Source organism: Bos taurus, chromosome 26 (assembly GCF_002263795.3).
Source record: "Bos taurus isolate L1 Dominette 01449 registration number 42190680 breed Hereford chromosome 26, ARS-UCD2.0, whole genome shotgun sequence".
NCBI lineage: Eukaryota > Metazoa > Chordata > Mammalia > Artiodactyla > Bovidae > Bos > Bos taurus.
Window position 1 is genome coordinate 24,911,330 of NC_037353.1, and position 25,882 is coordinate 24,937,211.

At 41.3% G+C, this 25,882-nt stretch overlaps 1 protein-coding gene across 1 annotated transcript in view; it reads left to right on the top strand.

The window, feature by feature from the left end:
- Nucleotides 1-600: 600 nt before the first annotated feature.
- The window catches only part of CFAP58 (cilia and flagella associated protein 58), a 110,189-nt gene continuing 84,907 nt past the window's right edge, over nt 601-25,882 (top strand). The window contains exons 1-7 of the mRNA XM_002698500.6: nt 601-734; nt 9,061-9,342; nt 11,646-11,794; nt 15,619-15,775; nt 16,669-16,863; nt 18,851-18,988; nt 23,602-23,761. Coding sequence (XP_002698546.2) covers nt 726-734; nt 9,061-9,342; nt 11,646-11,794; nt 15,619-15,775; nt 16,669-16,863; nt 18,851-18,988; nt 23,602-23,761 — 1,090 coding nt within the window. The 5' untranslated portion in view covers nt 601-725. The remainder of the gene's footprint in view (nt 735-9,060; nt 9,343-11,645; nt 11,795-15,618; nt 15,776-16,668; nt 16,864-18,850; nt 18,989-23,601; nt 23,762-25,882) is intronic.

Here is a 25,882-nt window from a genome sequence, read left to right on the forward strand (position 1 = left end):
CTAAAGGAGTGGAGGAGGAGGGGCAGGGAGGAAGAGAGAAATCAGATACCAGGCAGATTTTCAGGACGTGGCTCCACGTATTTTTTCAGGGTGCTTCGACCTTTGCACCCTATTTTCCTCACCACAAGTGACTACAGCCTTTGGGGGCAGGGTCTGTGTTTCCTCTACCTTAGTTCTCTTCCCCCCACCCCCTCCACCTTATGTCTTGCACACAGTAGCTGCTTCTCAAGGGCTGGAATTGACGCGAACCGAGAATATTTCCTGCTCCCGAGACCGAGTCACTTTGTGACAGAAGGCAGAGGGAGACTGCCAGCCTTTCCTTCATTCAAACCCTCTGATCCACATCTTCTAAGCGTCAGTCCTTGGTTCTCCATTGCCGGCTCCCGCGTCTAATCCCGGGTTTCAACCCGAGTCTTCTTGGTCTTGGGTGTTGCTCACTTCTGCACACCCCGGGACTCCTCCCAGCCGCTCAGAGACACCGCGGCTCATTGCCCTGGTCCCGCCCCATATAGGATGCACACGCGACTCTGAGGAGCACAGCCCGGGTGCCCGCCTCGGAGGCTCCACCCCTTTCGAACCTTCGCTAGCGCCCGCAGAGGGCTAGGCGGTTGCCAGGAGACCGGGGGACGCGCGGAGCGCCGGGTTTCGGCCCCCCTTCCCAGCCTGAGGCCCAGTTTCCACGGTCTCCGCAGCTGCCTCTGAGGCCACCCGCAGAGCGCCCCAGGATGGCCGAGGTCAGAAGTCAGCGCCCCCTTCTCTGTCGCCTCTCCTTCGACCCCTCCCCGTCGTCTCTTTTCTGCTATCCCGTGTCACATCCACCGATTCCGAATACTCCCTCAGTCAGCATCCTATCCCCTCCCACAACCTCACTCCCTACCGCCCCCCTCCTCGGGTTCCCGTTGGCGCTGGGTCCATTATTTCTTGCCCCTCCTTCCATTGGGTGGACACCTCCCCCTGCCCCCCACCCCTGACCCTGTTAAACTCACATGGTGCAAAGTGCGGTAGGACTTTCATAAGGTCCCCCCCTCACACATGACAGGCCCCCACTTCTAGATTTTGAGTCGAAAGGTGAAACCACAGGAGAGATACACAGAAATATTGATGTCTTGCTGAATGGGGAAACCTGGAAGAAGGCTTCATATATATCCAGTGTCACCCTTATTTACTGACCACGTCACACCACGATTCCCTATCAGCTGATCACCCATTACTCATTTCAGCCCATCACTAACTGCCCTGTTGCTGTCACTGACCACTGTGTTAAAATCTTATGCCCTCCTTTCACTCCCCGACTTTGTGACACACTCCAACTTCAGCCTCACTGATGAGAGGTTATTTCTGCAACTCTCTAGTGACCCCTTGCCTGTCCATTGTTGTTCAGCAGCTAAGTCGTGTGGGCCTCTTTATGGCCCTGTGGACTGCAGCACACCCGGCTCCCCTGTCCATCGGCCTGTCCCTTAGCACCCTCATTTATAACCTGGACAACCTCAGATCCCTGTCCTTACTTGCCAGTCCCAGTCCTCATCCATTATGGCCCTAATTCAAATCCTTCATCACTCCATCAGAGACCTCCCCAGTCTCTCTCATCACATGGTCAGTCCCAGCCAGGATCAGTTACATAGTTTGTGGGGTTCAAGGAAAAATGAAAATGCAGAGTCTCATGTTAAAAAAAATTAACAGGTTTTAGCGGAACAGTAAAGCAAGGGTGGAGCACATCTTAGCAAGGAGGCTCCTGCATCTGAATAGTTCACACACCCACGAAGCCAGGCCTGGTCCCAGCGTCTCTCACTACCGTCATACCCTGTTCTAATTCCTTCTTCGGTCTCCTTTACACCTTGCACATCCCCTCATCATTCCATCTCCTCCACACCTAGTCTGCCCTTGCAAATTCCATCTTCCTGTGGTCAACAACTCTCTTTCCTTATACAATCCCTCTTATACTCTCCATCTGCTTCCCTCTCTAATCTCCATCACTCTCATCCACCCTGCCAAATGTCTTTCTTTTTTAAAAAATTTACTTTTAATTGGAGGATAATTGCTTTACAGTGTTGTGTTGGTTTCTGTTGTACAACAATGTGAATCAATCATCAATCATCAATCAATACATGTATCCCCTCCGTCTAGAGCCTCCCCCCTCCCACCCCCTATCGCACCCCTATAGGTTGTCACAGAGCACTGGGCTGAGCTCCCTGTGTTAACAGCAACTTCCCACTAGCTATCTATTTTACACATGGTAGTGTATGCGTGGCATTGATACTCTCTCAATTTGTCCTACCCTCTCCTTTTCCCCTGCTGTGTCTACAAGTCCATTCTCTACATCTGTGTCTCTATTCTTGCCCTGCAAATAGGTTCATCAGTACCGTTTTTCTAGATTCCATGTTTATGCATTAATATACAATACTTGTTTTTCTCTTTCTGACTTACTTTACTCTGTGTAACAGGCTCTATGTTCATCTGCCTCAGTTCAACTGACTCAAATTTGCTCCTTTTTGTGGTTGAGTAATATTCCATTGTATGTGTGTACCACAGCTTCTTTATTCATCTGTAGATGGACATATAGGTTGCTTCCATGTCCTAGCTATTGTAAATAGTGCTGCAGTGAACATAGGGGATCTTTTTAAGTTATGGTTTTCCAGGGTATATGCCCAGTCATGGGATTACTGGGTATATGGTAGTTTTATTCCTAGATTTTTAAGGAATTTCTATACTGTTCTCTACATTAGCTCTATCAATTTACATTGCTACTAACCGTGCGAGAGGGTTCCCTTTTCTCCACATCCTCTCCAGCGTTTGTTGTTTGTAGATTTTTTGATGATGGCCCCTCTGACTGGTGTGAGGTAATACCTCACTGTAGTTTAGATTTGCATTTCTCTGAAAATGAGTAATGTTGAGCGTTTCTTCATGTGTTTTTTGTCCATCCAAGGCCAAATTTCTTACCTTCAGTACCCACACTCATTCATACCTCTTTCTTCCCATTTCCTCCTCCTGTTCCTTCTAGTTCTTTAATTTTTCCTTTATTTTTTCCTTTATTTCCTTTTCTCCCCCCACTAGTCCTCTTGGTTTATTTCATTATTCTTCATTTTCCCTATGTAAGCCCCAGATATCAATACTATAAACTAATTGTTTCCTCTCTTCCCTTTCATAATCTGCTGTCATTTTTTCATCTATTTTTATTTTCATTTGACCTCAGTCAAATTTTCCTCACGTTTGCTTTCATACCCTGGAGAAGGAAATGGTAACCCACTCCAGTACCCTTGCCTGGAGAATCCCACGGACAGAGGAGCCTGGTAGGCTATAGTCCACAGGGTCGCAAAGAGTCGGACACGACAGAGCAACTTCACTTTTTGCTTTCATAAGTCTTCATTTCCATGCAGCCTCATTTTTCACTGCAGCTTGCTTTTTCTTTTCCCTTTTCCCCTACTCTCAGCTAATAGTACACACCCAAATCAGTGTTGTATGAAGGAGCATCACAGCGCCTTTCTGATCAGTTCATGTTGAAATCCTGCTTCTGAAGTAGATACTATTATATGCTATAACAGTGTAGATACCAACTGGTTATTGGTCACAGCTAAAAGATTGTTTTTGCTTTGCTTTGAATTGCAATATATTTTAAAATGAAAATACAAACAAATTTCTTTTGTTCGTAAAAGTTTCTTTACAGCTTTTTTTCTTTGATATTTTTCCATGCCTGTGCTAGGTGCCAGGTGCACAGGGAGAACCTTTCTTGTGAACAACTCTTTGGGCTAGTGATCAAGTGTTGATGTTAATACCATTTCAGTTCAGTTCAGTTCAGTTGCTCAGTCCTGTCCGACTCTGTGACCCCATGGACTGCAGCTCGCCAGGCTTCCCCTATCCGTCACCAACTCCCGGAGCTTGCTCAGACTCATGTCTATCGAGTTGGTGATGCCATCCAACCATCTCATCCTCTGTCATCCCCTTCTCCTCCTGCCTTCAATCTTTCCCAGCATCAGGGTCTTTTCCAATGAGTCAGTTCTTCATATCAGGTGGCCAAAGTACTGGAGTTTCAGCTTCAACATCAGTCCTTCCAATGAATATTCAAGATTGATTTCCTTTAGGACTGACTGGTTTGATCTCCTTGCAGTCCAAGGGACTCTCAAGAGTCTTCTCCAACACCACAGTTCAAAAGCATCAATTCTTTGGTGCTCAGCTTTCTTTATTGTCCAACTCTCACATCTATACATGACTACTGGAAAAACTATAGCTTTGACTAGATGGACCATTATTTTGTTGGCAAAATAATATCTCTATTTTTAATATGCTGTCTAGGTTGGTCATAGCTTTTCTTCCAAGGAGCAAGCGTCTTTTAATTTCATGGCTGCAGTCACCATCTGCAGTGATTTTTGGAACTCAAAACAATAAAGTCTGTCACTGTTTCCATTGTTTTTCCATCTATTTGCCATGAAGTGATGGGACCAGATGCCATGATCTTTGTCTTTTGAATGTTGAGTTTTAAGCCAGCTATTTCACTCTCCTCTTTAACCTTCATCAAGAGGCTCTTTAGTTCATTTTCACTTTCTGCCATAAGGGTGGTGTGTCATCTGCATATCTGAGGTTATTGATATTTCTCCTGGCAATCTTGATTCCAGCTTGTGCTTCATCCAGTCCAGCATTTTGCATGACGTACTCTGCATGTAAGTTAAATAAGCAGGGTGACGATATACAGCCTTGACATATTCCTTTCCCAATTTGGAACCAATCTGTTGTTCCATGACCGGTAAATACCATTTACAGGGAGGGAACCAAGAACATTGCTGGGATGAATGTTTGTTGTGTGTTCATGTTAACATCAACAAGCGGAAAGCACTGAGCAGCAGCAGCACCATTCCTTGCAGAAGGAAACGGCAACTCACTCTGGTATTCTTGCCTGGAGAATCCTGTGGACAGAAGGGCCTGGTGGGCTGCTGTCCATAGGGTCTCACAGAGTCGGACACGACTGAAGTGACTTAGCGGCAGCAGCAGCAGCAGCATTCCTTAATACAAGTTTTTCTGCTTTGTGGAATTTCTGTATTGTGATCTTTGCAATAATCTGCTTTTTAGTCAGGAAGAAAACCTCTGTTGAGTGTAATGTTAGTATTAATACTAACGTTACACAAAGCATTCTATAAACATGCTTGTGACTCCATATCTGGTTTAAGATATAGACTCTGTTTTGCTTGCATATCATATTTAGAAGTGTGATCAACAGTACAGGTGTTTTTGAAGACCAGTAGCATGTCAACTTTCTCTATGTTGGAAAAGACGGGTTTGTCGAGGCAGAAGGTAAACTAGACAACTTACCCAAAGTCTGCAGGGTGAATCTGAATTTTACTTTATTATTGGGATTAGAGATTGTGTCAGTTAATTTCTCTGACTAGCAATAGAGGTGTTTCTTAAAAAAATTATTGGAATATAGTTGATTTACAATGTTGTGTTACTTCTGGGTGTGCAGCAGAGTGAGTCAGGTATGCATACACATGTAACCACTGTTTTTAAGATTCTTTTCCCATGTAGGTCATCACATTGTGTATGAGTACAGTTCCCTGTGCTGTACAATAGAGGTTATTAGTTATCTATTTTATATGTGGTAGTATGTATATGTCAATCCTAATCTCCCGATTTATCCCTCCCCTGCATCTTTTCCCCCAATAACCATAAGTTTGTTTTCAACATCTGTGATTCTATTTTGGTTTTATAAATAGGTTCATTTGTACCTTTTTTTTTAGATTCCACATATAAGAGATAACATATGATATTTGTCTTTCTCTGTCTGACTTACTTCACTCAGTACAACAGTCTCTAGGTACATCCATGTTGCTGCAAATGGCATTATTTCATTCCTTTTTATGGCTAAGTAATATGAGTCATATTCCATTGTATATATGTACCACATCTTTTTAGAATTTTTAGTATTGGAGTTTAATTGCTTTGCAGTGTTAGTTTCTGCTGTACAACAAAGTGAAATAGCTGTATGTATGTACACATATATCCCCTCCCTCTTGAGTCTCCCTTCCCCCATCCCTTGTACCACATCTTCTTCATCCATTTCTCTGTTGATGGACAGGTTGCTTCCATGTCCTGGCTATTGTTAACACAATAAACATTGGGATGCATGTATCTATTTGAATGAATTATGGTTTTCTCCAGATATATGCCCAGGAGTAGGATTGCTGGGTCATATGGTAGCTCTATTTGCAGTTTTTTTAAGAAGCCCCCATGCTGTTCTCCATAGTGACTGTAGCAATTTACATTCCCATCAACAGTGTTAGCAATAGTTTCGATTTTAAAGCCTGTTTTAGTGGAGATATCAAAGCATAATGTTACAAACATAAATAAGACCTTTCAAAACTTATCAGTTCTTTGCTCAAAAGGTTAAGTGGTTACCTGTGGCTTCCAGAATAATTTGCTCTATATTCCTCAGAATGCTATTCAAGGTGTCCAGTCTGTTCCTAACTCCCTGTCTAGTCTCTGTCCCTCTCCACATCATACTTCTTTAGCTAATTTGAACTTCTTAACCAATTTCAAATCACGGACACCTGCTTGGCCCTGAGTCTTTGATCAAGTTTTGCCATGGGCCAGGAATGCCCTTTCTCTTCACCTCTACCTGTGAAAACTCCAATCTCCCTTTTATGCCTGCTCAAATGCCACTTCCTTTATGAAATTGGCTTTAATTCTTGCTGCTGGAAGTAATTCCATCTTCCTATAGGTCCTCATAGAATTTTGAATCTATTTTATGGCAGGTATCAAACTCCATGTTTCTATTTTCTGCATACATACTGCATCAGCTTTTAATGTACACATTTCCTATGGGAAGGCTGTTTATTCCTTACTTTGGTGTCTCCTCCAGCCTCTTCATTCCAACTTATATACCGAAGATATTCAATCAATATTTCCTGAATAAATATATTAACCATACTCATTCTTTATTATTATTATTATGCTGTTTGTAGGGCTTCCCTGGTGGCTCAGAGGTTAAAGCGTCTGCCTCCAATGTGGGAGACCCTGGTTCGATCCCTGGGTCAGGAAGATCCCCTGGAGAAGGAAATGGTAACCCACTCCAGTACTCTTGCCTGGAGAATCCCACGGATGGAGAAGCCTGGTAGGCTACAGTCCACGGGGTTGCAAAGAGTCGGACACGACTGAGCGACTTCACTTTCACTTCACTGTCTCGCCCTTTGTAGTAAGAAATAGGTGTATTCGTTGGCTAGGGCATCTGTAACATAGTACCACAAACTGGATAGCTTACAGCAGAAATTTATTATTTCACGGTTCTGGAGACTAAGAAGTCTGAAATCAAGATGTCTGCAGAGCCATGCTCCGTCTGAGACTAATGAATAAAATACTTCCTTGCCTTTTCCTAGCTTTTGGTGGTAGCCAGCCATCCTGAGTTTTCCTTGGCGTGCAGTTTTATCAGTCTAATCTCTGCCTCCACCTGTCACATGGGTTCTTGTGTGTGTGTGTATCTGTGTCCAAATGCCTCCCCACCTTTTTTACTGAGATATGATTGACATGTAGCATTGTATTAGTTTTAAGGTGTATAACATGATGATTTGATATATGTGTGTGTGTGCTAAGTCGCTTCAGTCGTGTCCGACTCTTTTTGATCCCATGGACTGTAGCCCACCAGGCTCTTCTCTCCATGGGATTCTCCAGGAAACAATACTAGAGTGAGTTGCCATGCCCTCCTCCAAGGGAACTTCCCAGTCCAGAGATCGAACCTGTGTCTCCCGCAGCTCCTGCGTTACTGGTGGATTCTTTACCACTGAGCTACCAGGGAAGTCCAAGAATACTGGAGTGGGTTGTTATTCCCTTCTCCAGGGAATCTTCCTGACCCAGGTATTGAATCTGGGTCTCCCACATTGTAGACAGATTCTTTACCATCTGTGCCACCAGAGAAGCCCCCTTGATTTATGTATACAGTTTGAAGTCATTATCACAATAAGTTTAGTTAACATCTATTACCCCACATAATTATAAAAATCCCTCCCTTATTATAAGGACACTAGTCATATGGTATTAGGACCCACCCTACTCCAGTATGACTTCAACTTAATTGTATATGCAATGATTCTATTTCCAAATAAAGTCACATTCACAGTTACTGGGGTTTAGAACTTCATCAAACCTTTCTCTGCTGCTGCTGCTAAGTCGCCTCACTCATGTCCTTTCTCTAGGGTACACAATTCTGCCCACAAGACTAGGGAAATATGAATTCTTATATAACTAAATCCTGGTTCTCATCTAAGTCAGACTTGCTTAAATTACATCTATATGCTTTTATTTTAAATAATTTGCTGCCCAGCTAATCATGGAAAGCAAATGTGGAGAAAGCCCATGACCATTGCCCACGGGGCATTTCAAAATTCTTGTGGAGATGAACTAGGCTAATTTTTAAAGGGGTAAAAATGATGGAATATTTTAAAATAGAATACTGTACATTCTGGACAGATTTCATTGTAAGTGTGATTTCATGGTATCTATGTTATATCTGACCTTCAGCATGCTGTGGCTTCCCTCTGCAGTCCTGGGGATGGTAAGAAGCAGGCTTGGAATAATCATAACAGCTCTCAAAATTTATTGAGTAACTCTGTTTGCCAGGCACTTGGCTAAGTGTTTAACGTGAATTATCCCATCTAATCTAATCCTTAGCTGTATGTGGGAGGAAATATTAGGAAATATTATCCTTATGCTTATGTATACATATATGCAGAATGCTTATGTTCATTCAATCGTGTCCGACTCTTTGCCTGCCAGGCTCCTCCATCCATGGGATTCTCCAGGCAAGAATACTGGAGTGGGTTTCCATGTCCTCCACCAGGGTATCTTCCCGACCCAGGAAACAAACCAGCGTCTCCTGAGTCTCCTGCGTTGGCAGGTGGATTCTTTACCACTGAGCCATCAGAGAAGCCCACGTATATGCAGATCTTCATATAAATCGCCTGCTTATCAGTAGCTTTTATTTTGCTTGTACGAAGGTCTTATTCACGGATAGTAACAGTCATTCCTGAATAGTGATGAGGTAAATATTGCAATCTTCATTCTCATCTTTGACTTTTTGAACAGGAAAAGACTGAAAAGCTAGTGCTGGAGGAAACTGCATATGAAGAAATCGAAAGGGATTTTCAGGAGGTCCTCAATGAACTTTCAGGGGACAGAAGTTTGGAGAAATTTAGGGTTGAATATGAGAAGCTTCATGCTGTCATGAAAAAGTCTTATGACAATGAAAAGCGTCTGATGGCCAAGTGCAGAGAGCTGAATGCGGAGATCGTGGTTAATTCTGCGAAGGTCGCCACTGCCCTGAAGCTCTCTCAGGATGATCAGACCACCATCGCATCCCTGAAGAAGGTCAGTCATCTTCTAGAAAAGGAACCATGGCGAGCTGCCATAAATGCATCCCATCTTTAAAACATCATCCTTTCATTATATTGGCAGCTCTGGGCTCTAGTAAAAGAGTTATTAAGTAAAAATTTACATAATTTATGTATTCATTAAGCCTAGGGAATAATGGAAATTTTGAAAATTTTATGAAAAATAATGAAAATTTTCATTTTCAAAGAAAATAATTTGCTTCAGTGAATTTCACTATGTAGAAAATAATGTAGAACCTTACTGACTTGGTTCTAGGAAATACTGGGTTAGCAAAAACATTTGGCCATAAGTAGGAGATCAGTCCTGGGTGTTCTTTGGAAGGATTGATGCTAAAGCTGAAAACTCCAATACTTTGGCCACCTCATGCGAAGAGTTGACTCATTGGAAAAGACTCTGATGCTGGGAGGGATTGAGGGCAGGAGGAGAAGGGGATGACAGAGGATGAGATGGCTGGATGGCATCACTGACTCGATGGACATGAGTTTGGGTGAACTCCGGGAGTTGGTGATGGACAGGGAGGCCTGGCGTGCTGCAGTCCATGGGGTCGCAAAGAGTGGGACATGACTGAGCGACTGAACTGAACTGAACTGAAGTGCAATATTAGGAATCTCAGAATCTCTTGTTTGAAGAAAGATAAGTATTTAAATACCTTATGGTGATAGCTTATTAAAGATATTTTCATATCCCTATTTTTTCCAATATTTTGGGAGAGATTACCTTGAGAATTTCCAGATGGTAGTTTTTATGGTCTTTTCTCTTATCACCCTTTTGCTTCTGCAATGACTGTCCCAGTTTCTCATAATGGGAGAATAGGGATTCAGTCTGGAGGAGTGGTTATTGAGGAAGTATGGCTTTATTTTACACTTTATTTTTTCATCCTCAAGTATGTTACATTGTTTTGAAGGTGAAACACAAACGTTCCTTGTGGACTGTAGGATGATAAGAGGTTAAGATATTTTATAATCGAAACCCTAGAACTGAAAAATAATCACAAAATGTTTAGATAATTCCCTTGATATCATACAGTTAAACATACCCCAATTTTTTCAGTGTCTTTCTCTCTCTATTGTTATTTTCTTCTAATCTTTGCAGGAGTACCAATATAAGAAGGCTTTAAATCATTTTATGATGAGAACTCCCTCCCACTTTTTACTGTAAATTAAAAAACTGAAAATTAAAGTCATGAATTGACTAAAATATAATTGGTGAAATTGCTTCAGACAAGAACCTCATATAATCATATTTTCATTTAAATATCTTTCTTTTGTTTTGCTGAAAATAGTACATATGGTTGCTACAGAAAAAAATATCCCATGAACTGACATTTTGTTTTGAATCACTAAATTATGTGCTGCAGTTACCCAAGAATCATCTCTTTCTAATGTAATGGGATGAATTTATTTAATTAAATACTTTCTTCCACTCATTTTATTCCTTGTCACATAAAAGTACAATATTTTCACCTTAAACATATAGATTCTTATTTGTGTAAAGGGGCTCACATTCCACTTGATGAAATTTTGCAAGAAAATTAGGTCAGAGGGCAAAACTCAAGTCTGTTGCAACATTTACTGTCCTTCATCCATGTACCCTAAAGCCTGTGATTCTCTTTTAAGTATTTCTGTTAGTGTTCCCCATTGCATTCAGAATAGTATTGCTTTTCCCCTATAAGCATTCGATGAGAAGGCTAAGCTTGGGTTTCTGGAAATGGGAATTATCAAGGCTATTGTGTACAATTAGGTGACAGTCAAGGCCTCGTTTCCATGGATGGCTCTAAAGTTCACATTGCCATCCAGGAGCTCACTTAGGGCCTGAGGGCAAAACATATTTTTAATATGAAATTATGAAGAGCTTCACATTTAGGACTTGGGTCCAAGACCATTCCTTTTTTTCTTTTTTTCCTATAAAATATGTGGACTTGGAAAGCACATAAACTTTCATTTTAGATTTTGTGAACATATCTTAACATCTTTATTAGAAATAATCCCACTAATTCTAGCAACTCTTGCAGTATGTGAACCCTGTAACTACATTCACCTACACAAGAAGAAATACCCTTTGCCAGTTTCCATCTTTAGAACAGCTCTTCAGTATTGACTAACTCATGCCAAACAATGCAGTAAGTCAATATACATTTAATACATAGTGTATAAGGTATAATCTTCTGTCCCTATAAATAACTTCTATATTGTATTTGTTTTATTATTCTATTTATTCAATTTATGTTGCATATGGAACCTAGTTTGGTTTTTCTCACTGATATCCCATGGCTCATCTAGGAAATTGAAAAGGCCTGGAAGATGGTGGATTCAGCCTATGATAAAGAGCAGAAGGCAAAGGAGACGATTCTTGCCCTGAAGGAGGAAATAGTGAACCTAACCAAACTAGTCGAGCAAGGGTCTGGACTGTCTATGGACCAAGATAGCAAGTAGGTCATTTTACTTGTGGAGGCCTCCTTCTTCAACAGACAGCCTGGGGCTTGCTGGTTCTTTGTGAATGTAAGACACTCCCTTGTTGGGTTCCCAGAGATAGTTGCTTGTCTATTACTGTTTTTTTTTTTTCTTTTTAATACTCCCTTTTTCCACACCCAAGAACTTCATTTTTTTTCTTTTTTAAATAAAGGTATTCTTTTTTTAAAAACATTTATTTATTTATTTGTCTGCTCTGGGTCTTAGTTGCAACATGTGAACTCTTTAGCTGTGGCATGTGGGAACTGGTTTGCTGACCAGGGGTCAGACCTGGACTCCCTGCATTGGGAGTGCAGAGTCTTAGCCACTGGATCACCAGGGAAGTCCCCTCAGGACTAATTTGTGGTTATATCAAACTTCTGGCTCTATAAAGTCAGTGATACAGTTTGAAAATGAGTAAAGATTTTAAGTTTATTTCTATGAAACTTGTATGGAATGGAAATGGCTGACTTTCTACTCAGATTCCCAGTGCCTCCCAAATGTCCTTGGACCCATGATTAGCCGTACCACCATCCTTCCTACTTCCTCAGGTTCTAGGCCAGAAAATAGTTTGCTCTTCATACCTGTTACCCCTCCATCCCTTAAAGTTTTGTCTTGTTGACTCAGTCTTCTAAGCATCACTTCATTCTTCCCCTCCTCCCCATCACCACTGGGTGCCCCATTCTCTGCAGGATTTGGCAGCAGACTCCTAACTGTTCTCTCTGCCTTCAAGGAGACATCTCCCCTCTTTACCATCTTCCATACTAGCCTTATGCTCCTCAAACATGTACTACTGCATGCTTCCATTGCCAACACGTTGCACCCTTGACAACTACCCATTTCCAAAGGATAAAGACCAAAGTCTTGAACATACAAAGCCCTTTGTAGATCTGCCCCAGTCAGCCTTGCTAGACTCACATCCAGCAGCATCATGCTTGCCCACGTCTCTATGCGTTTGGCCATACTGTTCTCAATGCCACGGATCTTTCTTCCCTTCTCCACACAGTAAACAACTATTCATCCTTCAAGACCCATCTTAAGCACCATCTTAACTTTATCACCATCAGCTTCCCTATTTCAGCCTCGTCCCTAGCCCCAGACCTAATGACCAGGCAGAGGAGTCATTGTGTTCCCTGTTTTCCATAGGACCCAACAGGTCATGCTTGTGTGCTCAGCTGTGTCTGACTCTTTGTGACCCCATGGATTGTAGCCTGTCAGGCTCCTCTGTCCATGGGTTTATCTTGGCAAGAATACTAGAGTGGGCTGCCATTTCCTCCTCCAGGGGATCTTCCCGATCCAGGAATTGAACCCATGTCTCCTGTGGCTCCTGCATTGGCAGGCAGATTCTTTACCACCTGAGCCAGGTGGGAACCCTGTCATAGGACCCAATGTTTCCCTCAAAGATGGCACTTATCATGTTGTACTTAAATGATTTGCATTTCTCTGCCCATTAAGCTATAAACTCCTTGAAGGGAGAAAGCTATCTTGATCTTTCCTCTATGAACCTAGCACTCTGCAGGGCATGCAAAACCTTAATGAACCAGGAATGAGCATGCACTTCCTTAGGCATCCTTGGCAATGTTTACCTGCTGTTTAGGTTTCCTATGCTTTCGAGATACATTTTCCAATGTTGATAGATAGTTCTAAACGCAGGAGGGAATAGGAAAAATAAACAGAAGATGTGGTGTTCATAATGACTCCGTTTTCTTGTTAAAGAAGTCACATACAATCAGAGTAGCTATTGAAGAGCAACATGAGGGAGCTGATTTCGTTAGGAGGAGTTTTAACGCATATATATGGAATTTAGAAAGATGGTAACAATAACCCTGTGTACGAGACAGCAAAAGAGACACTGATGTATAGAACAGTCTTATGGACTCTGTGGGAGAGGGAGAGGGTGGGAAGATTTGGGAGAATGACATTGTAACATGTAAAATATCATGTAAGAAACTAGTTGCCAGTCCAGGTTCGATCCACGATACTGGATGCTTGGGGCTAGTGCACTGGGACGACCCAGAGGGATGGTATGGGGAGGGAGGAGGGAGGAGGGTTCAGGATGGGGAACACATGTATACCTGTGGTGGATTCATTTTGATATTTGTCAAAACTAATACAATTATGTAAAGTTTAAAAATAAAATAAAATTAAAAAAAAACAAAAAAACAAAAAAAAAAAAAAAAAAAAAAAAAAGAAAATTAGAACATGATGAGTAGGAGAGCTGATGAAGGAACCCGGCTTGCATTTTATCTTCCACAGTGTACTTAGATGTAGCGGTCTATCTTTGCAGTAACCTTAGAATTCCAGGTCGTCTTTTTGGAGAAGAGTTTGCGATTTTGAGGGTTCCTTATTAAACAATCATATCAAAGGATAGTCAGTATGTATTACCCAATCACTGTGCTTCCAATAGTCATTTGATGACTGTCAGCTACAAGCATCTTAAATGCAAGTTCTCTGGTTCCTTAGCCCTAAAGTAGCTGCCTTGCTAAGTCACTTCAGTCGTGTCCAACTCTGTGCAACCCCATAGACGGCAGCCCAACAGGCTCCTCTTCCTGGGATTCTCCAGGCAAGAACACTGGAGTGGGTTGCCATTTCCTTCTCCAGTGCATGAAAGTGAAAAGTGAAAGTGAAGTCACTCAGTCGAGTCCGACCCTCAGCGGCCCCATGGACTGCAGCCTACCAGGCTCCTCCATCCATGGGATTTTCCAGGCAAGAGTACTGGAGTGGGGTACCATTGCCTTCTCCGAGTAGCTGCCTTGTTCTAGATGAATTCTGTGGTAGTGGTCTTATCAGACAGTTTTTCTACTTTCAAAATGCTAATTCTGAAGAACAGCATGCCAAACCATATGCAATTGTTTTTGAAATGCTGAGGTAACTGGTTTACAATTTATATCAATAAACATTACTGCATACCCTCCTAAAAGGCTTCCCAGGTGGTGAAGAACCTGCTTGCCAGTGCAGGAGACATAAGAGATGCTGGTTCAATCTCTAAGTCGGGAAGATCCCCTGGAGGGGGGCATGGCAGCCCACTCCAGTATTCTTACCTGGAGAATCCCATGGACAGAGGAGCCTGGCGGGCTGCAGTCCATAGCGTTGCACAGTCAGACACAACTCAAGTGACCTAGCAGGCATGCGTGCACCCTTCCAAAACTGGCATCACTAATCATTTTCCAAATTTTGTTCTTGGGAACATTTTATGTGGTATGTCCCTTTGGGAGAGTGAATGAATGAATGAATAAAAAACTGACAATGTGTATTGTTTGCTTAGGCTTTTGCTTCATTTTAGACTTTATAGCTGTGGTTATAGCTCTCCAGTGAATATATTAAGCAAATAATTTCCTAAATTGACATCTCCTTAGGGTTAATTACAAGAGCTAACAGTAGCTCTTGTTAACTACAGTTTTATCGTAACAAATTCAAATACAACAGGAATATGGGAAGTCAGAGGTAAAAATCAGCCTGTCAACTCTTCCACTTTAAAATTCATTCCTCAGAGATAACTGGTTATCAGTTTGGTGCCTAATCTTGATATAAAAATGCCTATAGCACACACACATGGACTGTAATTGCTTAAAAACAAGAAAAGGGATCATATTATGCATATTATTACTGGAACGTCTTCTTTTTCCAGTTAACAACTCACAAATAGCTCCCGTGTCAGAGATAAAGAACTCTCTTTCACACTTGAATAGTGTTGATCCTTGACCGAAAGTGTTTCCTCTGAAAATGAGTTCAGAGGATGATAAACAGGATCTCTGAGCAGATGGCTGTGGCTGCTAAGTCTGACTCTCGTGTTCTTCTTTTGTAGTATCCGGGATTTGCTGAAGTTCAAAGAAGAAGTGACAAAGGAGCGAGACCAGCTGTTATCAGAAGTGGTGAAATTGCGAGAGTGCTTAGCTCAGACCATTGAACAGCAGCAAGAAATGGAGCGGTCCAGGGAAGAGGCAGAGCAGGCCATCATCCAGGTCTGCTCTGAACACGGAGAGAAAGATGGAGAAACATCACCTTCCAGAAGGAGCTTTTGTCCTTCTCCAGTCTCCCTTCCCGTCTTGTTCCTCTCTCTGATTTACCCCCCTGTTCCCCAGATGAAGCATCCATGGTTCTGCTTGTTTCTCTGGTTTTTGCAAGAGCGGTTTTACTTGAGTCATTCTTCTCAATAGCCTTTGCCTGAGAAGTCACCAAGACAGGGCACTGCTTACGTTTCTGGCCCAAGAAGGAGTCCCCTGTGACAGCCAGGATGCCCTGCCTCTGGGGATGGTGGAAGCAGTTCCCCTGGGCTTTCTCCTTTGTGAGGAAGCCATCTATGAATCCTTCCATACACTTTGCTATAAAGCCAGGGGTCAAATAGATAGTACACAAATGCAAGCTTCAGGAGAATAACAGGAGACTCCTTCGAGCCTGAGATAAAAGAATGACTTTTCACAGAACTTGGCCATCATGATAAAACTATACGGTACTGTGTTTAGCAATATCCAGGACTCATGGAAAACACATTTGCATATTTAGGGTAGCTGGCTACATTTTACTTTGTTTCTATCGATGGAGAGTTGGATGAATTCTTTCCACGTTTGACCTCCCTAGAACTCTGGGCTTCCATATTTAACTGGACTTCATACCTTTCTTTGTAGATTTGTTCCCACCATCAGGGTATACATTTGGTGCCGAGGCTCTGAAAAACAATACAGAATATTATTGAAAAGTTTGAACAGTGGGGTTCAAAGATGACTCTCCTACAGGAGAAATACTACTAAAACATCACTGCCCTGAAAATATCCGAGAGAGGGAGAAGCTCAGCTTGTTGACGCTCGTCCTAGAGAGGGGCTCATCTCTTCCCCGCCTGTCCTTTCTATGCCCGTAGTTCCAACAAGAAATCCAGCAACGTCAGAATGAAGCTTCACGGGAGACCCGGAAGAAAGAAAAACTAGAGAAGGAGCTCAGGCAGATTCAGATGGACATGGACAGCAGGCAGACGGAAATCAGGGCGCTGCAGCAGTACGTGCAGAAGAGCAAGGAGGAGCTTCAGAGGCTGGAGCAGCAGCTGAAAGAGCAGAAGGTGGGCTGGGCAGGGCTGCGCCGTGGGGTCTGGCCAAAGGTGATTCTTGAATTTCCTCTGGAAAGCAGCAAATCCCTTCACTATGGATGTTGATGGATGTTGGTAACACAGCACGTAGCGCTGTGTTTGGTCTTCGAATGACTCTGATGGTAGAGATGTCCTCCCCTGTCCTATGCCCTCTCCTCCCCCCCCACCCCATACTCCAACAGGTTAATCTCTTTTTACCATTTTACTGATGTATAACGTAACACATAGAAAAGTGTATAAGTCACAGGTGTACAGCTTGATAAATTTTCTGCCCTTGAACACATCTTGGTCACCTGTATCCAGCCTGGGAGAAACAGCACTGCAAGAGCCTCCTCGTTTTGCGCCCCCTCCCAATCACCCCCTCCCACAAAGGTCAGCTCTCTTCCGAGTTCGGAGCAGACATTAGTGTTGCCTGCTTCTGTACTTTACGGAAAGGAAATCATACAGGAAGTACTCTTTTGGTGTCTAATGTCTTTCTCCTCATATTGTGTTTGTGAGATTCATTTATGTTATTGTCACAGTTACAGAACCACACTGTCTAATGTGGTAGCTAACCACATATGGCTATTTACATGTAAATTATTTAAAATCAAATCAAATAAAAAATTCGGTTCCTCAGTCGCACCATTTCAAGTGCTCACAGCCACATGGGACTAGTAGATAACGCAGAACAGAGAACATTTAGTTCATTGCAGAAAGTTCTACTGGACAGAGCATTCCAGCCTGTAAATATAACATGATTTATTTTTAACATGCTTATTTTTAAGTTTCAAGTCTGGAAAACCACACACAGTCTTTATGCATTCTAAATATGATAGTTTTCTAATATTTCCTCTCTAGTAACAGTTTAAGGTAACATAAATACTAATCTGTCTTTTCTAATTTCTTAAAGAACCAATTCATGTAATTTAAAAAAGTCATTTCTTCAAAGTATGTCCTTTTCAGAAGTTTCCAAACTATTTTTCAAGCCGTCCAGCATTTTTCTACTTAAAAAATTAGATATTAGAGCACATTCATTTGTCAGTTGCTTTATTAATTTTATGTAAAGCCAGAAATCAAGTAGATAATATATGATGTGCAATATACATGAGAAAAATATGAGGCTTTCTTTGAGCATGAAAACCTTTCTTTGAGAGGTTTTTGGTCATCATAAAACAATAGTCAGGACCCATGGAAAAGCTTGAAGTTGGATGGATTCTTTCTGTGTTTAACTTTTGCTTGAATGGAAGTTATTGGAATAAGTGTTTTCTAAACTATCTTCTCCCCCTTCCCCCCCTTTAACCTTTTTGATATCCCTTCATCTCCCCAGTATTTTCCCAATAGAAATGACCTCCCAAAATATGTGTGTTTATAAATATGTATTTATGAAACCATATCTTCTTAGGATAGTCAAAGTAAGGAAGAGGAAAATCAAACTGACTCTGAAGTCAGGCAGTTATAAATCATTCCACTACTGTTCTACAGTTTTGACTTAAGTTGGATTAAGGAGAATTGTCTCTTGTGTTGGTGTTTAGTGAAAGGTTCTGTTCACGAAAGTATAGGCATGTTAATGCAGGATTTGCTTCTGAAGATGTAGCTTCTGAGCCCCATAGCCGATAAAGCCTGCTTGAATCTCTAGCTCATTTGCAATGATTATAGCGATTGTTGCATATGCAAAGCCTGCCAAATGGCAAACAGGCATTAAAATATTTATCCACCACCTGTGAACAAGGCTTCCCAAGGCTCCCAGAAAAAAAAGTTATGCTCTCTGTGTTATTCATTAGAAGGCATCATTTCCCTCAGCCATTTAACAGTCATCATATTTGAGTGCATTTGTGCTTTCACTGGGGAGCGAGAACCATTTCTGCAAAGATGAAAAAATGGGTGGTTGCCTTGCCTTGTCCCAGGAAGTCTGCCTGGCCTCCTGTGTGGGTATGCAGCCCCCGTAAAAGCATTAACCAGCTTGTTCTGCATCTTTCAGATACTCAACGAGAGAGCCGCAAAGGAGCTGGAGCAGTTTCAGATGAGAAATGCTAAACTTCAGCAAGAGAACGAACAGCACAGTTTGGTTTGTGAGCAGCTATCCCAAGAAAACCAGCAGAAGGCGTTGGAGCTCAAAGTAAACACGGAGTGACATATCTGTTCCTTTGGCACGCCCTTTTTCATTCCCTAGTAGTGTAAATGCAGGTTGATCCGTGCTGTTGGGAGCCCTTGGTTGCATAACCTGCATTAGCCTTGGTCCATCAGAGGCAGGTGCAAACCTACAGTGATTGCTTGATGCCCAGAAGCAGTTTAATATAATAGCGTCCATTCTCATAACATTGCAAAGCTGATTCTTGGTCATATGATTATGCAGATATTTTCCAAAGCGAGCTCAGATGTTCATCTCTGTAGTTCAGCCTTGCAAGTAACCAGCAGCCCAGAGCTAGAAACCATTTACACATGTGAGTGACAAAGAAGTCAGATTATATTTCACTGCTTGTATGGAAGGGGAGGGGTGGGGGATGGACTGGTACTGTTTGGTGTCTACTCTTAGGACTGCAGAATCATGATTTTCACTTCTGTCCAGTGTAAATTTCAAGAATGGTCTCCCTTCACTGAAGAGTGCTTGCAAATTAAGTTTGGATAACCGTTTTATACTTGGATACATATTGTCTGCCTACATGCTTAGCAGAGTGGCTTTATGTTTATCAGCAGTTTTGAAAAATCCATAAACCTTATTCTAGTATTGTTAGAATACTGGGCAATGACTAATCACAAAACTACGTTGATTCGAGTAGTAAATCTTAACAGTTTTTGTGTCACAGCCCCTTTTGGGAATCTGATAAAAGCATGTGTGTGCATGCATACACACATACATACATACACACACTTACTAATATTTGTACATCTTATATATTATTTTGCATGCAGTCTTAGAAATTTTTCTGAAGTATCACTAGGAGGCCTAGATGAATAACTAGTGAATTAGAACATTTTTTTTTTTAATTGAAAGGGATCTTAGATGAACTAATTTGGACCCCACAGGATCTGAGGCTGAGGAACATTTAAGCAGTCCAGAAAGGCTTGACTCACTGTTCTTTATGAGAATGCTCCATGTTAAAGCAGAAATGAAATGACTACTGAAGGCAAAATAATGTATTAGCCCCTAAGGTGAAATTAAAAATACTTAAGTCAATAATTCTCTCCTTTGGTAATGTGCATGAGGCACCTTGAAAAATGGAGTATTTTGTTATCAGATCCTAAACCTCTGGGATTCTGTTTCTAGCAGTGCTCTGAGCATAACATGCCCAGCTAAGTTCAGTCTCTTCATTATAAAAACTGAGGATAATTGCCACTCTTTATTTGCAGAAAATCAACTAGTTTCTAAGAATGGCAAATTTTTAAAAAAATTCATAAAACTTGAAGTCCAGAGACAAAAATCTGGTGCTTTACTTTGCTAGAATTGTCATTTTGATACCTTTTGATATCATGTACACTTGCTCATGAATGCCACCCTGTCCTGTCCATACGGACAGTCATAGACTAACGTACTCTGCAGAAGTAGCTATTTTTCTGGAATTATCTTGGTTTTTTATGATCCAACAGATGTTGACAATTTGATCTCTGGTTCCTCTGCCTTTTCTAAATCCAGCTTGTACATTTGGAAGTTCTCAATTCACATACTGTTGAAGCCTAGTTTGAAGGATTTTGAGCATTACTTTACTAGCATGTGAAATGAGTGCAATTGCGCAGTAGTTTGAGCATTCTTTGGCATTGCCTTTCTTTGGGATCGGAATGAAAACTGACCTTTTCCAGTCCTGTGGCCACTGCTGAGTTTTCCAAATTTGCTGGCATATTGAGTGTAGTACTTTCACAACATCATCTTTTAGGATTTGAAATAGCTCAACTGGAATTCCATTGTCTCCACTAGCTTTGTTTGTAGTGACGCTTCCTAAGGCCCACTTGACTTCATTCTCTAGGCTGTCTGGTTCTAGGTGAGTGATCATACCATCGTGATTATCTGGGTTGTGAAGATGTTTTTTGTGTAGTTCTTCTGTGTATTCTTGCCACCTCTTCTTAATATCTTCTGCTTCTGTTAGGTCCATACCCTATGTGCTTTATTGTGTCCATCTTTGCATGAAATATTTCCTTGGTATCTCTAATTTTCTTGAAGAGATCTCTAGTCTTTCCCATTCTATCATTTTCCTCTATTTCTTTGAAATTGTTCACTTAAAAAGACTTTCTTATCCTCTTTACTGTTCTTTGGAATTCTGTATTCAGGGTGTATCTTTCCTTTTCTCCTTTGCCTTTCATTTCTCTTCTTTTCACAGCTATTTGTAAGGCCCCCTCAGACAACCATTTTGCCTTTTTGCATTTCTTTTTCTTGGGGATGGTGTTGATCTCCGCCTCCTGTGCTGTGTTACAAACCTCTGTCCACAGTTCTACAGGCACTCTGTCTATCAGGTCTAATTCCTTGAATCTATTTCTCACTTCCACTGTACAATCATAAGGGATTTGATTTAGATCATACCCGAATGGCCTAGTGGTTTTCCCTACTTTCTTCAATTTAAGTCTGAATTTTGTAGTAAGGAGTTCATGAGCTGAGCCACAGTCAGCTCCTGGTCTTGTTTTTGCTGACTGTATAGAGCTTCTCCATCTTTGGCTACAAAGAATATAATCGGTCTGATTTTGGTATTTACCATCTGGTGATGTCCATGTGTAGAGTTGTCTTGTGTTGTTGGAAGAGAGTGTTTGCTATGACCAGTGCATTCTCTTGGCAAAACTGTTAGCCTTTGGCCTGCTTCATTCTGTACTCCAAGGCCAAACTTGCCTGTTACTCCAGGTATCTCTTGACTTCCTACTTTTGCATTCCAGTACCCTATGATGAAGAGGACATCTTTTTATTGGTGTTAGTTCTAGAAGGTCTTGTAGGTCTTCATATAATTGTTCAACTTCAGCTTCTTTGGCATTAGTGGTTAGGGCATAGGCTTGGATTCCTGTGATGTTGAATGGTTGCTTTGGAAAGGAACCGAGATCGTCCTGTTGTTTTTGAGACTGCACTCAAGTACTGCATTTTGGACTCTTTTGTTGACTATGAGGGCTACTCCATTTCTTCTAAGGGATTTTTGCCTACAGTAGTAGATATAATGATCATCTGAATCAAATTGCCAAAATTCTTTGGATCATAGAAAAAGCACAAGAATTCCAGAAAAACATCTACTTCTGTTTCATTAATTATGCTAAAGCCTTTGACTATATGGATCACAACAAACTGTGGAAAATTCTTAAAGACATCTGCTTCCTGAGAAACCTGTATGCAGGTCAAGAAACAACAGTTAGAACCAGACATGGAACAATGGACTGATTCCAATTGGAAAAGGATTATGTTAAGGCTGTATATTGTCACCCTGCTTATTTAACTTATATGCAGAGTACATCATACAAAATGCCAGGCTGAATGAAGCACAAGCTGGAATCAAGATTGCCGGGAGAAATATCAATAACCTCAGATATGCAGATGACACCACCCTTATGGCAGAAAGTGAAGATGAACTAAAGAGCCTCTTGATGAAGGTTAAAGAGGAGAGTGAAAAAGCTGGCTTAAAACTCAACATTCGAAAAATGAAGATCATGGCATCTGGTCCCATCACTTCATGGCAATAGATGGGGGAACGATGGAAACAGTGACAGACTATTTTCCTGGGCTCCAAAATCACTGCAGATGGTGACTGCAGCCATGAAATTAAAAGATGCTTGCTCCTTGGAAGAAAAGCTATGATAGACCTAGACAGTGTATTAAAAAGCAGAGACATTACTTTGCTAACAAAGGTCCATCTAGTCAAGGCTATGGTTTTTCCAGCAGTCGTGTAAGGATGTGAGAGCTGGACAATAAAAAAGGCTGAGTGCTGAAGAATTCATGCTTTCAGAGTGTGATGGTGAAGAGTCCTTTGGAGATCAAGGAGATCAAACCAGTCAATCTTAAAGAAAATCAACCCTGAATACTCACTGGAAGGACTGATACTGAAGCTGAAGCTCCAATACTTCGCCAAGTATTCACCTGATGTGAAGAGCTGACTCATTGGAAAATACCCTGATGCTGGGAAAGATTGAAGGCAGAAGGGGACGACAGAGGTTGAGATGGTTGGATGGCATCACTGACTCAGTGGGCATGAGTTTGAGCAAACCCTGGGAAATAGTGAAGGACAGGGAAGCCTGGCATGCTGCAGTCCATGAGGTTTCAAAGTGTCAGACATGACTGAGCTACTGAACAACAAGACTAATGTACTCGAGGAAGGGGACAGTGACTTTTCTATTGTATGTAGTTGTTCCACAGTGGCAATGTGGATCCAAAAGACCAATATTTTACAGCATGTTAATAACCTACAGGAGAGATCACTTTGTGAGTCTGAAAGTTGGTAATCAATACAACATTTGTACACAAATTTCACACCTTTATGATACATACAGCTCGGCATTCTTATATTATTTGATTCAATGATTCAATGGTATCTTGAGACATCAGGTGTCTTTTTCATTGTTTTTAGCTCATTTAACCATATATTTTATTCAGAGACTAGAGTTTTTCAATTTCTCTCAAAAACTACACAGTGTGTGTTTTGATTTAATCCCACAGAATAATTCTGCACTGACCTAGACAGAATGTTTCTATTGATTCTGAGTTTACCATCATCCAATCACCGGTCCTTTACTGACCAAGTATCCCTGGTAATCCTCTCTCACTAATTACAGGCCAAAGAGGAAGAAGTCCATCAGATGCGCCTTGACATTGGGAAGCTCAACAAAATTAGAGAACAAATCCATAAGAAATTGCACCAGATTGAAGATCAAAAGGGAGAGGTGGAACAGCACAAGGAAACCCTGAAAAATCAGATCTTGGGACTAGAGAGAGGTAAACCAAGAATCATTTTGTGTTTTGTTTTTATTAGATTATAAGCAATTTCATTGGTGACTTATGTCTTTTGACAACTCCACGCGTATAAGCACAAACCATGCGGAATGAATTCAGTGAAGCAACATTGAAACTAGTAAGTAGATAATATGGAGGAGACATCATTTTGTATACCTTGAACTTTCTTACCTTAAAAAACTCTTCAACGGATTATATTGAGCCCAAAGTATTGCTCAGTATTTGTCAATGAAGTAAGTAACAGCAGGAGACATGAGACACTGTTTTGCTCCCTGGGTTGGGAAGATCCCCTGCACGAGCAAATGGCAACACACTTCAGTATTCTTCCCTGGAGAATCCCGTGGACAGAGGAGCCTGGCCGGCTATGGTCCATAGGGTCACAAAGAGTCAGACACTACTGAAGTGACTTAGCACACACGTATACTCTTAAGTCTGGGTTCTACATGATCTTTCCTTCAGTTTTCTTTTTCACAGAAGATGCAGGAGAAATGAAACTTGAATATTCCCCATGAGCAGTATATGAGACAATAGTGTACCCGGAATCAGCAAGACAAAAATAAATGGCTTCCAACTCCTTTCCTCTTACCATATGGCAAATCCCTATTCTACCCAACTATCACTGTGACCTGTGGAGGGAAAATTTAAGTGCCACAGGAGGCCAGGTAGTATAGAAACATCGTTAAGGATACAGACTCTGAAGATGTGCCTCGGTTCAGATCCAACCTCCTTCTCATTTAGCTTTTGGGGATAAAATGGCTAATATCGAAAGGACAGTGCCTGGCATGTAGTAAGTGCTTACTAAATGTCATCTATTATTATCCAGATATATTACTGCTTATAAAAGTAATGAGAGAATGCTATCCCCTCCTGAAGAAGAATATAATTAAAAATATGGCATATACTAGTTAAATATGGTGTGGTAGAAACAGCTCAGAGACTTGGAGACAGAGGGATTGGGATTTGACTTCCGACTGCACCAGAAAATGTGAGGCAGGAACACCTCACTGAACTCAGCCATAACTCACTGACTGAGATGACATACCCAGAAGCATAAACATGTACATTGCCTCCCTAAAAGTTAAGTAAAATCTAGATGTCTAGATAAGATTATTAGAAATATTTGTCACTAAAGTCTTTGAGAAGTGCCAATACATTTCCTTCTAAGACATCAGAAACAATCTTTTACTGAGGCACAGTTGCAGTTGATATTGGTCATTTCTCCATTTATGTACTCGTTCAATAAACTGAGTCCAGGCTGTGAGGAGGCATTATGTTAGGCATTGGGTGCCTGGAGGTTCCTGCCCTCAGGATGCTTACAGTGTAGCATGAGTTTATAATCTAGTATCTTCAATGACAGATACACACACACAAAGGTAGAACTGCTAGAGCACATTTTGTAATTGGCTTGGTGAATTTCAAAAGCATTCCCATATTAAAACTTCCGTATTTTTGCAGACAATAGTTTTTAGCTGCCTGCAGAAAAAATTTCCCCATTAAGTATTGACCGCAGTTCTTCATTCTTAAATCATGTTTAAAGAAGTCATCGTGCTCTCTCTTCTGGTTATTTTGTGGATCTCGTTAGCATCATTATTTCTTCTTAGGGAGCACTTCCTTTTGATGTGTCCTATCAGACAGGGATATTGCACATAATGGTTAGGAGCACGAGGCCCCCATATGTTATGATTTCCTGCCACAAAATCCAAGAAGCGAACTGAAAAATTGCCAGAACTAACAGGAGTTCAACAGGGTGGCAGGTTATAAAAGAAATATATAGATATCAATGGCTTTCTTTCCTACAAAGAATCAGTTACAGTGTATGATGGAAGACCCCCCTTTCACAATAGCAACTAAAGTAATAAAATATCTATGAATAAAGTTACCAAAATATCTGTAAGGCCTATATATATAAAACACTACAGAATTCTTTTGAGGGGTATAAAAAGGAAGACTTGAAAAATGGACCAATACACCAAGTTCCTGGATGAGAAAACTCAATATGGTATAGATATAAATCTGTCCAAATTAATCTGCACATTTAATATCTCCAATAAAAATTTCAGAGAGTTATGTTGCTTGGGACTTGAAAACTGATTCTAGGGTTCC